Source organism: Parasteatoda tepidariorum, chromosome 2 (genome assembly GCF_043381705.1).
Source record: "Parasteatoda tepidariorum isolate YZ-2023 chromosome 2, CAS_Ptep_4.0, whole genome shotgun sequence".
Lineage (NCBI taxonomy): Eukaryota > Metazoa > Arthropoda > Arachnida > Araneae > Theridiidae > Parasteatoda > Parasteatoda tepidariorum.
Window position 1 is genome coordinate 97,316,863 of NC_092205.1, and position 17,371 is coordinate 97,334,233.

A 17,371-nucleotide genomic window follows, 5' to 3' on the forward strand; every position below is an offset into this window, starting at 1 on the left:
ATAATTTTTATAATTGTTCTCAATTTAAAAAAATCTAAACTTTTTTTAAAGCTTAAAGTCAGCCAGTTTTTTTTATATTTTTACCCACATCTGGGGTTAAAATTACACATACTCACATAATCTTTTCTTAAATATCAGAAATGATTGTGCTCCGGAAAAAATTCGGATTTCCAGATTTTTTGCTAACTCCGGTCCGGAAATCCAAGATCCAGAGGTTTCAAGAAATCATTGATCACATTTATGTCTAAAAAATCTTGTACATTTTATTTAAAAATATTGGAACTAGAATTAATACTTGGCATCTCTTTCATTTGTAAATATTTTTTTTGATAGAATAATTAAATGTGATTAGAGATAAAAGTAAACTAAATACTTAATTATTAATTTAAATTATGCTGCATATAATTTATTTAGAATTTCATGTTTGGAAAATATCAATGATTTAAAATTATAAAGACATTAATTTTTTGAAATGTGTCATTAATGATTTTACTAAAGAAATTATCAGGATGTTTGAGTTAGGCTCACAATCACCCCTGCAAATATTAAGACTAGAATACCATAGGTAGAATAAAATGCATCCTAAATCTACTTAAGAAAAAGATGTCTGAATCTTTTATTATTACTTTGTAGGTTTTAACATACAATAACCTTAATGTGGATGAAATTTACTCCAGTAGCACAGTCACATTAGATCATACCACTGGGGCAGATGTGGGGGTTGTGATTTAGATTCTAGTGGCTTATAAAACAGACTGTGGGTATACAAAGTAAAATATGTGTTAAATCAAACCACATGAAGTGTAGAGAGGGGGTTCGGACCAAGTTTAAAATTTGATTTTTACCTTGCTCATTAAAAGATAAAGCTGTTGAAAATAAGGTTAGGTGCTTAGCCAAGTTTGGTTGGTGTGCCACGTAATCTCATATAATGTTTTTAATGAAAATATTACTTCAAATTATTTCATTTAAAATCTAGAAAACCTAAAAAGAAATTTCATGAAAATTACCTCACTATGTATGTTACCCTTATTTCTATGCTTAATTTTACAATTTGGAGACAAACTTTTATTATTGGACAAGCTTGTTCATTTTGAAATTAAACTCGTATATTTTTGAAAATTAGATTGTTAATTTTTATGAATTTTATTAAAGTTTATTTTATTGTTTTGAAAATTCAATAATATAAATTTTAAAATAACAAATAAATGTTTCAGTTTGCAATTTGACATGACTTGGTTTTTGACATAACTATTGAAAAAAAAAAGCTTTAAAGCTGCAGAATAGGATTATTACAGTTTGGCAACTATTACTTCATTATGATCAATTTCATTAATATTTCAATTCTGTATGATTAAAAAGCAGTTAATTTTATGCAAAGGTCTGCATATTTTATTGGATTACTTTAAGCTCGTTTAAGAATTTATATTGATTTATGAATTGTCTCTAACTGTGTATTGATTGAGTCTGCACTTTAACAAAAATTGTTTGACTTTTTAGCATTGAAAATTTTATTCAATTTGTTATACTTTTATTATTGTTACAAATTAAATAAATATACAAAAATAATAGTAATTAATAATTATTATAATATTTGTAATAATTAATAGTTATAATAATTAATAATTATTATATAAAAATGATTAATTGTAATCATAAAATAAATATTACAAAATAAATAAATAAATAAATAAATAATTTACTTTAGATAGGAATGGGTGTGTTTCGACTTGGCTCACTTTCTGTTGTCCTTTCTGATCAACTGGTATCTGGTTTCTCTACTGGAGCAGCTTGTCATGTTGCTACTTCACAAATGAAAGATTTGTTTGGCATAACAGTAAATCGTTACAGTGGAGCATTGCAATTAATTTATGTAAGAAAATTCAATTTTTTTAAGTATTATTTTAGTAGTTTTTTTCTTGATTGACATATAAGTAAAAAAAGAAATATAAATGTTGCAGTTTAATAAAGTTGTATATGTCATCATTTTTAACACGTTTTTTTTTTAAAAAAAAATTTAGTCTGTTAACAAATTGTCATCTGATTATTTTTTTCCTTGCAGTCTCTTCGAGATGTTCTGCAAAATGTTATGCACACAAATATAGCGACATTGATTACCTCGGCTATTGCAATTTTCACGTTGGCATTTTTTAAGGAACAAATCGATGGACGACTGAAAGGGCGATTAAGAATGCCTATTCCTATTGATCTCATTGTGGTAAATATGTTTTTTTAAAAATCCAACTTGATTGGTTTTTATAATAACTTTGTAATTCAAAATATTGTTTAAGATAATTCATAAAAGTGTGCACCAGGGTCAAATGTTTCATGCACAGCTTCTACCTTCTGCACAAAAAGTAACTGTGTACTAAGAAATATCACAAAATAAACTCTCAGTGAAGTTGCTGTCACTGAGCTTATCTCATAATTTCCAGACTGTAACTGACATAAGAAAGGTTAAATTTGTTACAATAATATTTTAGCTGTCAAGAATATTTTGTCCTCATATTTACCTTTTTGACCTCATATTCCTGAATTTTTGTGTGTGTGTGTTCAGTACATCCTATTTTATGTTAATGTAAATGTGGATTTTGAATCCAATATATTTTTATTTTAATTTACAATGTAAATTTTAATTCATTAAATGTAAATTTTAATTTAAGTATCAAAATATTAAGCTTTGTTGCATTTTTGAAAAAAATTCTTTTCAACAAAACGCATGTAATTCAATGATTCATTAATTATTAAAGATGTGATCTTTTTTATATTCAGTCAAAAAAGATATAAATTGTATCTCCACAGAGAAAAGTTTAAAATATAATGTATATCAACTTTAAAGAAGACTGCGCGTGCAAAAATGCAGTTTTTTTTAACTTTAAAAATATGATACATGTGTTGATAAAATAAAAAATTAAAATACATAACGCATAAATATGCATAATTTTCTTTACTTTGCCTTCTAATTTTTAAGATAAATTATTTTGTTTTTATTAAACTAAGGAATAATTATATTATTATAAATTGACACAATTGAATTTATGCTTCATACCTGCTAATTAAATGATGATGAATATTATACTTACATTGGTCTGAAAGTAAAATAAAGTAAAAAATAAAAATATTGTCGCATTTTTTCCAATATATAACTAAGAAAAAATTGTTTCATTCTAGTTTCTCAAGGAAAAAAAAAAAACTCATTGAATGGCATCAATTCACATAAAGTTCCATTATTGCTTCAAAAAATATTTAATTAAGAACGTTCATATTTAATGATTTAAAAAAGGTATGCATAGTTAAGCATTTACAAGAAAAGTTTATTAAAAGTGCCAAACCTATTTAAATAAGACAAATCAAATATTTTAATTATAATTATGCCAAAAAACCCCTATTTCTCAGACCACATATGAACATCTTACAAACTGTGAGTTGAAGATCACTGTTGCAACCTACAGAGTGTCATACACATCTTTTCCCACTGAATAACAGTGATAAAAAGAGATATACCCACAAATTGTTCTGCGTAACTTTTCCCACTGAATAACAGTGATAAAAAGAGATTATTCTATAAAGTGTAACCCACAAATTGTTCTGCGTAACTTTTCTCACTGAATAACAGTGATAAAAAGAGATATTCTATAAAGCAAAGTAATGTTATTAAATTTGAGAAAAGAATTCTAAAGATTAAAATACTAATATTACTGAGCATTAATATTTAGTACTATAAATGATAATGAATTACTTTAAGGCTGACTAGATGAAAATGTATTTTAAGTAAATAGAATCTTAATTTTTGACAAAAATTTTTGTTGCAAAATTTCGTATTTTTCTTACAAAATTCCTATCTTTTTCACAGTGTTTTCAAAACAAAGTTTGAAATAACTCTTGCTTAAGTTATTGCAATTGTTGTTTTTGTCTTGTCTATTCAGGGCTAAATATTTTTCTAAAAATTTATTGCCATATAAATTAATGGAATTTCCATTGTTTTTAATTATCCATGATTTATTCCGTTTTAGGTTGTTGTTGCAACTACAATCTCATATGGTGTAGATCTGCATCATAAATACGGTGTTTCTATCATTAAAGATATACCAACAGGGTAAGAAGCTGATGTAATTTTCTTTCGAATGAAAATTTATTTTTATTTTTACGGATTTAGACTGAATGTTTTTTTGTTTTTGTAGATTGCCCGCACCAAATCCTCCAAGAATGGATCTTTTTTTCCCTCTACTTGTGCACAGCATATCAGTTGCTATTGTTATATTTGCAATATCACTTTCTATGGCAAAACTTCTTTCAAAAAAACATAAATATACAATTCGTCCCAATCAGGTAAATTTTTTAATATTTCATTTTGTTAAAAACTTCTTTCTTTTTGTCATATAGAACATAGCTGTGAAATTGAATGTTGTTTTTCTTATTTGAAGTATTTTATGTTTCTATTTTTTTTTATCGTAATTTAAATCTGTTTTTTTTATTTTAACTAAAACTTGAGCTTTCAAGCTTCAGGTATGTAAAAAAATTAAACATATCTCGCTGAGTTGCGAACAGTTTTGTTTTATTTGTAATTATTTGATTACATTATCAAGTATTAAAGATTATAGTTTTTGAGATTTTCCATAATAATCTGTTTTTATTCCTCGATTAAACCCAATGTTATGAAATTTTATTGTTTGTAACTAATGTACAATGATTTTTTTATACCCTTTAAATGTTTTTAAAAACATTGTATAAAAAACATTAATAGTTTGATACAAATTAGAAATAAAAAAACAAAAAAAAACAAAACAAGTAATATCATCTTTTCCCTTTTTAGCAAGATCTTCTTGTAGCTTAATCATCTCTCCTTATAGAAAAACAAAAGTGTATTAACTCAAATCTAAAATGCTAGCAAAATTTTTTAGTTGTTCAAATGCAGGATATTAAAATGGCTATAAGGGATAGTTCCAATTTAACCAAAAGCTTGAACAATAATTATGAGTAATCAGTTTAATTTTACTCTTTTATAATAGAGTATAAAATTTCAGCAATATATAATTTTTAAATTAGAATCTTTCACTAAGCGTTCATTATAAATTAGCAAATTCATGCATAAAATTATTAATGTTGAGTACCTATTTAAAATTATATAGTACATACATTTTAAAATTGTGCTAATTTGAATTTCACATATGCTAGCTGTATATCTTTGTTATTGTACTTCTGATTACTGATAGCTTGTTTGGAAAGTTGGCACCCCCTGACTTCACACTATTTTTTCTACAATTGTTATCATGTAATCATTTATTTATTTGATGCACAAATGCTCATTCACTTTTTAAAAATATTGTGACTTAATTTTTTTTAGGAACTGATTGCATTAGGTAGTGCCAATGTGTTTGCCTCATTTTTCTCCTGTTATCCTTGTTCTGCTTCTTTATCTAGAAGTCTTGTTCAAGAAAGAGCCGGTGGAAAAACTCAGGTAAAATTTTATTAGATTTTTTTTTTTAAAACTTACTGCTCACTAATTATAAATCTTGGTATTTAGTTCCAACCTCAAATTTTAGAATCTTAACTAGTTTTTCTTTTAATTAGGTTTGAATTTTATTACAGGTTGCTGGTATTGTGTCTTGCTGTATACTTCTAATAGTTTTACTTGCTTTAGCACCAATGTTTTATTCTCTACCAAAGGTAAGAGTTTTAACTGTTTTCTTTTTTTGATTCATAATTAATTTTGTTATTCACTGTAAGTTAACAAAGGAACATGTAAATTAAATTAATAACATGATTTATATTTAAATGTAAGATAATATGCTTCTCATTCTCAGAATAACATGTAGTTGATTTTCTGTCAAATAGGGTATTTATTTGTAAATTTTTTTCACAACCAGTTATTCAGTTATTTTGTACACCTTTACTTTTTTTTGGAGAACAAAATCATTATCTAATTTATTATTGTTAAAACACGGCAGTAATAATAATTGAAAAAGGAAGAACACATATGCAATATGTATGAATCAAATCAAAATTATTTTAAAAAAGTTCTCTTTTTATAAATTTTTTGATGCATATTTTAAGCAAGAGAAATTAAAATATTTTGAGGAATTTTTTGTTTGCGAGAAATGAAATAAATAAATTAATTAATAAAATCAAAATTAAATAATATGAAATTACAATTTGTTATTGTTATAAGTTCGAACGGATTTATCAGCTAAGTTGGGATTTAAAAGGTAAATTTTATAAGAAGTATTTCTTTAATAAAAATGTGAGTGATGAATTATTCTCTGATATTTTTTCTAAGAATTAATTTTAACTATAATTGAATAAAAAAAGAAAATTATTCATTAATAAATATGCCTATGCCCAAGTATTTATATATTTTGCTTTTACAATATTAATACATATTTATTAAATATTATGAAGATGTAATTATAGAAATTAAAGATAATCATTATCAAACAGAATTTTTTCTTAGTGAGTTCTTTACATTATTATAAGCCTTTCTCTATTTAATTAGTTTATGTATGTAACGGTCTTAACCTGTATGTGTATTTATATAACAACTTTATATATGCATTTATATTTTTTCATACTTCTACAATTTAAAACTTAATTTTTCATTCATTTTGTAGAGTATTCTGTCTTGTATAATTCTTGTTGCACTGAAGCCTATGTTTTTGCAAGTAAAAGATTTTTGGAGCGCTTGGAAAATATCTAAATTAGATGCTGTAAGTTGTAAAAATTATTTACAAATATAATATTTTTTAGAAACTTAGCAAATTGTTTAATAGTTGCTAATAAAATCTTAAAATTTTTTTTGTTGAAAAAATGAAGCTATTTTTTCTAAATTATTTTGAAGAAGTAATAGATAAAAAAGCTATTTTATTCATCACTGAAATATTTGCTAATTTTTTAATTTAAAATAAATATTTAGTAATGCACAGGGATTGTAGTAGTCCTGGCTTTGTTCTGTAATTTTGAAACTAAAAATAGTAAATTTTTTTATTCTTTTGCGTTAGTCAGCAAAGTTAGTTAGTGCGTGCTTTAAATTACACATCCATGGAGCAAATTATATTTGTTTTAGTTTGCCCTTTACTTTTTTTTTTTTAATGTATACTGTTCCAAAAAAAATTTCTTGACTTTTTAAAAAAAATGTTATTTTGATTTTTTCTTTGCCACACTACAAAGCCTGTAATGCATTGCAGTGACTGTGCAAATGGCTGTGTTATGTTTAAACACACTGTTCTGAATTCGAGTGCAATTAACTTTTCCTATGTAATAATTATTATTACACACAAATTATCTTTAAATATAATTTAATGCTTACACAAATTGCTGTGAACATAAGATTATAAGTTATGCTATTTTCAAAAATGTTGAAGAAAAGTATTAAGCAAATTAATCGTACTTTTTTTTTTTATGCATACATATTTTGATATTTGATTTATTACCAGTGTAAATGGTATATATAAGTTAGAAAAATTGATTACAAGCTTAGATTCAGTAAACATCCTTGAGTATGTATAAAAATGATTTAAGAAAAAAAAACAGCAACCCTAAAATGTAAAAAAATTTCAGTACAACTCTAATAAGAGAAGATTCTAAAAACTACAAATATTATCGAAACCCAGATCCTAGTAAATGGTAAGGTTGAAATTTCTTTCAAAACAGTTTGGAAATCTATCTTTTCCTCTATTGTTTTTATTTTACATATTATCACATAAATTCTATTAAAGTGTAATTTATGGACAGTTATATTCACCATAGAAACTTTAATTTTTATTTCTTTGCAATAATGATTTCAAGATGAATCTCTGTGCAGTTGCTGATTGTTTATTATATTTAAACCTAAAATATTAATCAATAGATCAGTTAAAATAGATACAATATTTTTTTGTTGTTATTTCATTCATTGATTGTAGCTATTTTGATAGTAGTACTGGATATGAATTTAATATATTAAATAGAATTATGTTATTTTAATAGCTAACTATCCACAATAACAAAGTTGCCCTGCTTTTGCGTTATCAAACTGTACATTCAATCAGTCAAACATCTTCACTGATATATTTTTCAGTTATGAGTATGTGTATTAGGAACAAAAATTCTTAAAAAAGACAAAATCATTCTATAATTACAATGTCAATAATTTATATTTGGTATTACTCTATATAATTGTTGTTCTTATGATGTATGTAGTATTAACAGGATTATATATTTATGTACTTGTTTATTCTTTTATCTTAGCTTATTTGGCTGGTTACTTGTTTGGCAACTGTATTTATAAATGTTACTTATGGACTGTTAGTGGGAGTTTTATTTTCGTTATTGTCTGTGATAGCTAGAACTGTGATGTAAGTATTGTTCAAGTTTCAATCTAAATGTTCAATTTATCAAGTATCTTGTATTAAATTGTAATTTCAAATCTGTTAATTTTTGAAGTACTAATATTAGGTAATTATTATTTCTGCAACTTTCACTTGATTAAATGCCTATTTGTTGTATAGAAACCTGCCCTTTTTAAGCAATATAATAAATAAATTGTAAGATTATATACTTTGCCTAGTTATGGGCGTTGGAATGACATGGTCTTTAGCTAATGTGTGAAAAATGAGAATTATTCTTTACTTTGCCAAAATACTGTATAGATTGCTTGTAGATTTTTCATTAGTCATTCTATAGAATCCTTAGGTTGTGTGTAAAATACTAATTGTTTCATACTTTGTTGTTAATCATTATATTGAACTAGACATGTTACAGAATACCAGATTTCATACATGTGCATGCAGTAACATGTACATTCAATTCATAATTTTTGTCTTATAATATATGTGGAAATGTTTTGCCTTCGGAAAAATATATCCCAGTCAATTTGAATGGTTAAATGCAAGTTTTATTGGATGAAGGGCCACAACTCAAATTTATATAGTCACTTCTTTACGCACAGAATAACTTCTGATCTAGTTATCAGATCTTCTTGTATTAGGATTTAATCCTATTGGTTTTAAAGGGTGACCCTAAATTTGCTAATTATTTAGTGCAGATAATATTTTATGTCACAAAATCGGAAATGAAAAAACTTATTTTCTCTGAAAGCACATATAATTTTTAGGATAGATTTGGTTTCCTGATCCTTAAAATATGCAGCGTTGCTGCAATCTGGGAAATGTGGTCCCAATTGTTTGGTTAGGAAAACGGTCAAAAGTTTATGAATTTTAAAAAAGTTGCATGCAAAAATTTTTCAATTCACTTAATAAGTTCTAAAGATAGGGCAAAATATGCAAAAAGTAAAATTAACATTGAGGGTTCTAAACTTCGGACCGATTACCTATTGCAAAATATTTTTGCTATAGGAGAATATATATTTTAAATTGTATCCTATCTATAATACTGTGGGACCACTCTTCTCAAATTGTGGCTATCCCTATATTTTAAGGGTCAGAAATTACAATCCGTCAAAAAAAAGTATGTTTCTTCAGAGAAAGTACATTTTAGTGTATAAATTCGTAACTTAAAAATGTCATCTGCTCTAATGAGTTAGCATATTTGAGGTTACCCTTTTGAATCCTTAAAATTAAGCATTCAACATTAACATTCAATCACTAGATCAAAAGTAATTCTAGATATTCCTTTTCTTTTTTTGACATACTATAAACAAAAAAAAAAACAAACAAAAAAGCGATAACAATACACTAAATGATTGAAACTTTTACTAAACAAATATTTCAAATTAATAAATTAGGCAGGCCTTAGATTTGCTGTTTTCCTTTTTAAAAAAAAAAAAATTACTTGGTCCATCCAATTTATTCTATTTATTTTTACGTATTTAATAATGTCAGGATTACAGGTTGTTTATCTTGTACAGTTCAAAGTTAAATCTCCAGTTATATTAAGATTTATATTAATCATAATTGTTGTAAAGAAACAGAGTCATTGTTTTCTTTTATATTGCGTTAATTACTACCCACTTATGTACTTGAATTGTATATTAATTATTGTTATTATGCTTGCAGACCATCTAGAACCTTCCTAGGCAGAGTACCAGATTCCGATATTTACTTAGACCTCAAACGTTACGATGCGGTAATTAAATTTTTCCATTTTTCATTAAAAGTGCTGTTAACTATGGATTTAAATTCTGAATTCTTCTTTTTATTTTTTCAGGCAAGGGAAATTAAAGGAATAAAGATATTTCACTTTGAGAGTGCGCTCTATTTTATCAATAGAGAACTTTTTAAATCATACTTAAATAAACATATTCCATTGAAAGATGAGTAAGTGTCTTCATTTTTATTTTAAGCATAACATTTTATTGCATTTTGTTAAGACTGCATTTATAAATAAATGTATTTTGTAATTTTATTAGAATAGATAATGTGCTATGACCTATTTAGCTAATTTTTTTAGTAATTCATTTTTTGGTATTTTATTTTTGTTTGCTTAAATGATTTGATCTAGTAAATGAATTAATTTTTATTGTATAGGATTTAAGAAAGCTACCTAATCAAACTTGATGTGCAGATATCTTAAAAGAAAATAGTTAAATTATGTTATGTTGTTCAAAATTGTTGGAGCTTTGCATGAAATTTTATTTATTTAACTTGCAATAAAACCTTAAAAATATTTAATAGATAAAATTTGTCAAGTGGTTTAAAATTTTAGCTGCAATGCTTTTTTTCTATGCACATTTTTTTGTATTACTTAAGACTTGTAGTAAGATTTTTAGTATACATTTAAATAATTACCTGTTAGATTCTACCAGTTAGAGTAAAATTTCTTGTCTGTGATATGTACTATGAAATATATTTGGTTAAGCTTGCCTTCTTTTTTTTTTTTTTTTACATATTATCTATTAATTTTATCTTCATACATATCAAAGTTGATCGTATATTTTTATTCTTTCTCTTTCTATTACAAAACTGGATAACTTAAGCTTCAAGTTTTAAATCCTGCAAAAAGTTGTTAATCTATATTTTGATGATAACTTTTTTCTTAACAATTCTAAAAGCAATAATTTTCCTGATGGTGCAATTCATCTGAAGTACATTGAAATAAATTGTGCTATGATATTATGTCGTAGAATATATATTAGATTCTAAGAATTATATTTCTAAAAGTTTTTATTTTTGAAAATAATTAAAGTTTTATACTGTTAAACATCTATTAGACAAACTTGTATCCTATGTTATGTAACTGTTGTGAAATTGCCAAAAATATGAAAATTTTTGGCAAACTTTTTAATCTATCAAAAGCAAAAGGTACAATTACATATCATTTTTAATTATGTAATTGTACCTTTTGTTTAAACAAATTTTTTATTAACAATCTCAGCTGACTATTGAAATTAACTCTTTTAATTTAACTCTTCATTATTGGAATGCTAACTCGACCAAAGAAAAAGTGTAGATTGTTTTTGATAGTTTAAAAAGTTTCTGTAACTGTTATTTGTTTTGTTTTAAAAAATAATGAAATTCATTTTCAGAAGTTCTGAAAATGCTTTATCGGCCAAAAATAGTGGAGAAAAAGTGCACAGAATAATAATTGATTGTTCAACATTTTCTTTCATTGATCTGGCTGGACTTGACACCCTTCTAGAAGTATGATATTTTGCCTAATTCTATCAAATAAAAGTTCAAAAATAGAACACAAATAAATAAAAGTCTCCTTAAATTGACAACATAAAAGTTTTCTGCATAATAAATGTAAAATTTATAAAAAAAAAATATTTGTTAGTTGTTATTTTTTGCGGAATGAAAATAAGAATATTTTAATTGATATTGCTGTGTTTTGCAAGTTTTATAGTGGTTAAATATTTAAAAGATGTTTTTGTTGATATATAAAATAATTGTAATAAAATTTTTTTCTATATTCTATTAAAAGTGTATTTGAAAATTTTCTTTCCATTAGACTGATGCCTTCCTTTAGATTAGATTCTCCGTTAGTAATTCAGTAAGATTGTTACTATTGTGATTTTCATTCTGTTAGATGTGCCACTAAATTAATCATAAAGGGACATTTTTGAATAATTTCGTTGTTACGCTCTTTTATTATAACTATAGATTATATAAATTAAAAAATATTGGCATAGTTCAAATGTAAATTTTTTTTTTAGATTATGAAAGAATATCAAGAAGCTGGTATTAGTGTATATCTGGCAGCTTGTTCAAGTGAGTGCAGTAATTACTAAATTTTTACTCTTCATTTTTAATAATGACCTCTGTAAAACTGTATTTTTTTCTAAAAATAAAAGCACTAGCTTGATTCACATTCATCAGAATTACTTTAGTTCTTGTCTATTTTTAAATCAAATGATTCCGAAAGAAAAACAGTTCCCTTCCAGACTTAAAAACTTTTTGCAGGATTTCAAATTGATTTCTTTTTAATATTATTTGCTGATTGTATTTTTATTTACAACTAAAAAACTCACTCTTATTATAAATAACAAAATACGTTAGTTTTAGTTTCTTTTTTTAAAAAAATTTAAATGCTAAAAATCTCAATTTTACTTTTTTACATTGCCGTATTTTTAGAAAAAAAGTGACCATAAAAGAGTAACGTTTATTAAAAATGCTGTGTCATTATAAGAACAGTAATAAAAAGAAAAGTTAATAAAAAAAGCAAAAGAGAAAAATAATTATTCTTAGCCCTGAAATGTAACTTTAATGTTGAGAATCACGCTCTTCTAAGTTACCTGTTGTATGTTGTACCATAAAGGAAAAAAGGGACAGTAAAAGAATGAAGTCTATAAGAAAAGCTCCATTAAGATGCTGCGCTATAATTAAAACAGAAAACAAAACATGGTGCATAGCGGTTTTAAAAATTGCCTATTTTCGATTTACGTTTTTTAAAAACCCTTAAAGGTGCTTTTTTCATGGTGTTTTTAAAAAGTGCTTAAATTTCCTTTTTCGAAAATGAGATTGTTTTCTTTACGATGTTTATATTCATTGCGTATTATGCAAAAGCGTGGTTTCACATTGTTCTATTCAACGTTTTCACAATTCATTCAACTACAATCCATTTCGGCGTACCGTCTCCCATAACCTATGATAGCGCCAATCATATTGCATATTCATTTTACATATACACTCTCATGTGCAGCTCTGCTGAATTTTCCAAGGTATTATTAATTTCCGACTTCATTTTCCTCCCTCTGAAATCGAACTGAAAAATCTCCCGACCTTTTTTTGGTGGCTAATATAATCAAGAAAAGAGTTATTTTTGTTGTCAGAAACTGGTTATTCTATGATGTGTAAAGTCTTTGAAAATAATTATATTTTGTTAAAGTATATAGTGCTTAAAAATATCTTTAGAGTGCTTAAAAAGTACTTTAAAGGTGCTTATTTTCTGTTACTATGAGATTTGGCTATGCACCCTGGAAAATAAAAAAAGCTCTCAATTCTTAAAAAAAAAGACAAAATAGACTTCCCTGAATATAATTAAAAAAAAAATAAAAACAGCAATTCAAAACTTATAATTTAATATAAACTAATGAAATTTTAATCCTTCATGGCTCCCTATTTAGCATTTATAAGAAAAATGAAGTTATTTCGTTCATTTGATATTTATAGTATATTGTTCCATTTTAGTGGCAATGCTTGATGTTATGGCCAAAGCCAAGTTCTTTGAAAAGACCCCTCTACACCCTTCAGTTTTTCCTACTATACATGATGCTGTTGAATTCCAATATTTTTCTCATGTTAGTGGTAACAGTTGATAGATAAATATTGTTTGTTATTCATGTTATTTATAGTTACTATAGAAATTGTACATATTTTGCTCATTTGAAAATTGAACTGTGATGAAGAAAAGTGATAAATTATAGAAGTATTTATTGAAGAGAAAGTATTTTGAAGGAAACTATTTTTTAGACATAATAAATATTTTTTGATTACTTTATCAAAAATACTACTCAAAGAATTAAATACTTTCCAAAAAAATATACTCTATTTTGCAGTTTTGTTTAACCATAAAAAGGTTTTTTTTAAAAAAAGTATTATGAATAGAGCTAAAAATGAGTTTGTTTTTAAAACACAATTTAGAATTGCCTATATATATTTTTTTTTATCCACTGTACATAAAACTGTTCTTTAAAATTTAATAATTGGTAATGTTTATACACTACTTATATATCTCTAATTGCAGTAACATTATAGTATCCTAATGTTGCATTGATACGTTTTTACATCAACTGAACTTATGAAATGTGATAGTTTTCTATTATAAATAATCAAATTATTAATTTAGATACAGTAGAGCTTCGATTATCCACAGAATTGGGTAGCAAGGGTATAACGGATAATCCAGAAACGAAAAAATATCAAATGTAAGGTGGAAAAGCGAACATAATTTTAAAATGTATTCAAATATTTATATATATTTCAAACATGTAACAAGGATATTTGTTCTACGTCTAAATTACTGAATTAACTAACTGTAAAAAAGAAAAAATTGCACTTCTAACAGAACATGCTTTTTAAAAGTGTCCATACATAAAAGGTCTGAGTGCTGTTAACTCGCAGATAATCAGAGCTCTACTGTATGTATAAAAAAAAATTTATCTGACTATTTGATTATGAGAAAAAAAACTTTTTTTATTGGAAAAATTGTTAATTGCACATTGATATAAAGAGTACGTAATAGGCATTTAATGTATTTTGACTACAGACTAGACTACTATTCATTAGTGAGATTCTGTTCATAACAATAAAAAATAGTATTGCTTCATCAAACAAAATTTTAACTAATTCATTTTTATATACTATTTGAATTTTTAAATATTAATTTATAGATTCAAATATTGTTTTCCAAATCAGAATTTAATATTTCTTTCTGAAAATAAAAGTACTCTCTTTAAAACAAAAGCATTCTTTCCAGAATTTAAAAAAAAAAACCTCTGAGATTTCCTGAGTTAAAAGATTTTTGTATTTTCATGATTTAAATTCTAATCAAAATTAACATACATAAATACATATTAAAATTGTTAACTTTTTTTAAAATCTAAAATTATTTGCTATTTGATACATAAAAGTTTAATACTTAACAAAAAATATTTTATTCTTATTTAATAAATTTACTATTATTAATTTTATCTTGTAATAAAATGCTTGTTTTATAAAAAGTGATTGTGATAAAATAGTAAAAGAATTTTTTTAAAAATAAAAGTATCACTGTAGGCAAGAAAATTAAGCTAAAATAACACTTTATAAGTTTCTATGAAATATGATCTGTTACATGAACTGTTTTAATTTGTTATATAAAAGCTACTAACTCACTTTTCGTAAAGTTGTTACATTTGCCGTAAAGTAGTTACATTATAATACTCTAAGGTTATATTCCAAGAAAATTAAATTATACTACCCTCTGAATAAATTGTTATAGCATGATTTCTTACGTGAACTGTTTATATGAAACAGTTTATTTATAGTAATATTGAAACACACAATAATTAAATTAATGGTTAAATTATATAACATCATAATGCTGCTAATCTCTAATATTCTAAAAATTTTCCGAGTTCATTGCAAAAGCCCCCTTTCCAGAGTATTTTCAAATTCAAGTGGCGATTTTGTTCAACGTGGTTTCATTTTTTACAAGTGAACAGAATGCAATTTGTTTTGAAATGAAAATTTTAAAAGCATCTTCAAAAAATGTTTAAAAGTTGTCGTTTGAAAGTGTCTCTAACAATGTTATAAAATGATGAAGGCTTTATATCTAGAAAAATTTCTGGTTGTATCTTTGTATTGTAGCTCATCAGTATTAAATGTGTTAATTCAATGCTCCACATGGATGAGCGCAAAATGTAATTTTAGTATTTGTAGACGATATACAGAGCTTTGTAATTTTATCTACTTTAAATAGTTCTACTTATTTATTTTTACTGTATGTGTAAATATCAATTTAAGGGGGAGAACATCATTGTGAATTTTTTCTGGAATCAATTTTATTTACATACCTTTAAATGAAAACTTTTCCCACAAAATCTTTTTATTTTCATGTTCACAAAAGCTGATTTGACCAAATAAATACCTTGTTTAATACTAATGCAGTTTCTGTTTTACTTAGGAATTCTTTTATTATTAGGTTTTATAAATTTTGAGTATTAAATTTTTTAAGCCAAGTCTCTTCATAACAATTGATAATCATGGCAGTGATGAAGAATATTTTTCATTTAATGAACTCTTCATTTGTGTACACATCATGTTACTAAATGCACTGAATTGTGTCTGGTAGTAAGATAGAGTATTTGAAGATTGCAAAAGCCTATTTTATTGCTATTAACATTTTCTGTTTTAAGGAAAATGGGATTTACACGATGCCTCTATTAATTTATCTTCAGTTCACAAAGAATTGAATGAACGATAAAATTATAATTATCTGAAGACATTAAATTGGAATAGGTAGAAACTTCACTATGATATTCCCCTTTTTAACCAATTATTGTAAAGTTATTCATGACAATTAAGCAGTGTTTTTTAAATCATTATGCCTAAGTATTGATGTATATACTAAGTGATTTTAATTTTAAAATTCAGAATTCATATCAGTATAAATTTTTTGTATATTTATGTTTTTAATCAGAGTTGACATCTTCCTGTATATCTGTCAAGAATAAAGTATTCTTTAATGTTTTATGTTTGGTTGACTTAAAAAATTTTGGAGTAGATGGACTATTGCAAACTCATATGAGGATCTCTAACAGAATTTTGCTTCTGCATACTTAAAATTTTTTTATGCATATAACTTTCATATAAACAAATTTTAATATTAAATTTACCAACCATTCAAACCTTGAAGGAGTGGTCAAGGTAAATCGTTTCATTTAATTGTCTTAAGGATTTCTAATTTGAATTTAAAGAGATCAGATAAGAGTAACAAAATGAATTGAAAGGAAAAAAAAGTGTAAAAAATCTGGTACTTGAAATAATTCAAAATCATAAAAGCTAAACAAAATACTATTGTATAGTTTGTCTGTGGTAAGAACTTCCCCCGTCACAAAGTCTGGAGCCGTCTGCTGGCTTCGAAACAAGAATAGCAAAATTCAGGGAGGGTAGCTTCTCTTCACTTTAGGGCTAAGACAATAGACCGAAGAAAAAGATTCGCTTTCTCTCGCCAAAACCTGTCCTAAACGGTGACCCCACACCCCTAGTGTAAATAGTTATACCTCATTACCACAGTTACTCCAGATGAATGGCTAGGGGAGTTCTTACTTTAGACAAACTATACATTAATGATGGAAACAAAATGAAGCATATCACATATTATTCAAATGCAATGGAAACTACTTACAGCCTAAGTCCACCTTTTAATCCTTCAAAGGTTCCAATTGAGCATTATGGTTTAATATCTCTTAATTTTTACGTCACATCTAACAACCAAAAAAAAAATGAATTGACAGTTT

The 17,371-nt window shown here is 25.4% G+C and overlaps 1 protein-coding gene across 6 annotated transcripts in view; it reads left to right on the forward strand.

Moving 5' to 3' along the window:
• Nucleotides 1–16,602, forward strand: part of LOC107454933 (prestin) — a 79,533-nt gene extending 62,931 nt beyond the window's left edge. For 5 of the 6 annotated variants that reach the window (XM_016072288.4, XM_016072289.3, XM_016072287.3 and 2 more), the window contains 13 exons: nucleotides 1,706–1,870; nucleotides 2,060–2,215; nucleotides 4,011–4,093; nucleotides 4,179–4,326; nucleotides 5,342–5,455; nucleotides 5,587–5,664; nucleotides 6,606–6,701; nucleotides 8,221–8,327; nucleotides 9,987–10,056; nucleotides 10,138–10,247; nucleotides 11,456–11,570; nucleotides 12,086–12,140; nucleotides 13,560–16,602. In XM_016072288.4, the coding sequence (XP_015927774.2) occupies nucleotides 1,706–1,870; nucleotides 2,060–2,215; nucleotides 4,011–4,093; nucleotides 4,179–4,326; nucleotides 5,342–5,455; nucleotides 5,587–5,664; nucleotides 6,606–6,701; nucleotides 8,221–8,327; nucleotides 9,987–10,056; nucleotides 10,138–10,247; nucleotides 11,456–11,570; nucleotides 12,086–12,140; nucleotides 13,560–13,687 (1,425 nt within the window). In that variant the 3' untranslated portion in view covers nucleotides 13,688–16,602. The remainder of the gene's footprint in view (nucleotides 1–1,705; nucleotides 1,871–2,059; nucleotides 2,216–4,010; nucleotides 4,094–4,178; nucleotides 4,327–5,341; nucleotides 5,456–5,586; nucleotides 5,665–6,605; nucleotides 6,702–8,220; nucleotides 8,328–9,986; nucleotides 10,057–10,137; nucleotides 10,248–11,455; nucleotides 11,571–12,085; nucleotides 12,141–13,559) is intronic. The other variant, XM_071178067.1, reaches the window with a different exon arrangement.
• The last annotated feature ends 769 nt before the right edge of the window (nucleotides 16,603–17,371 follow it).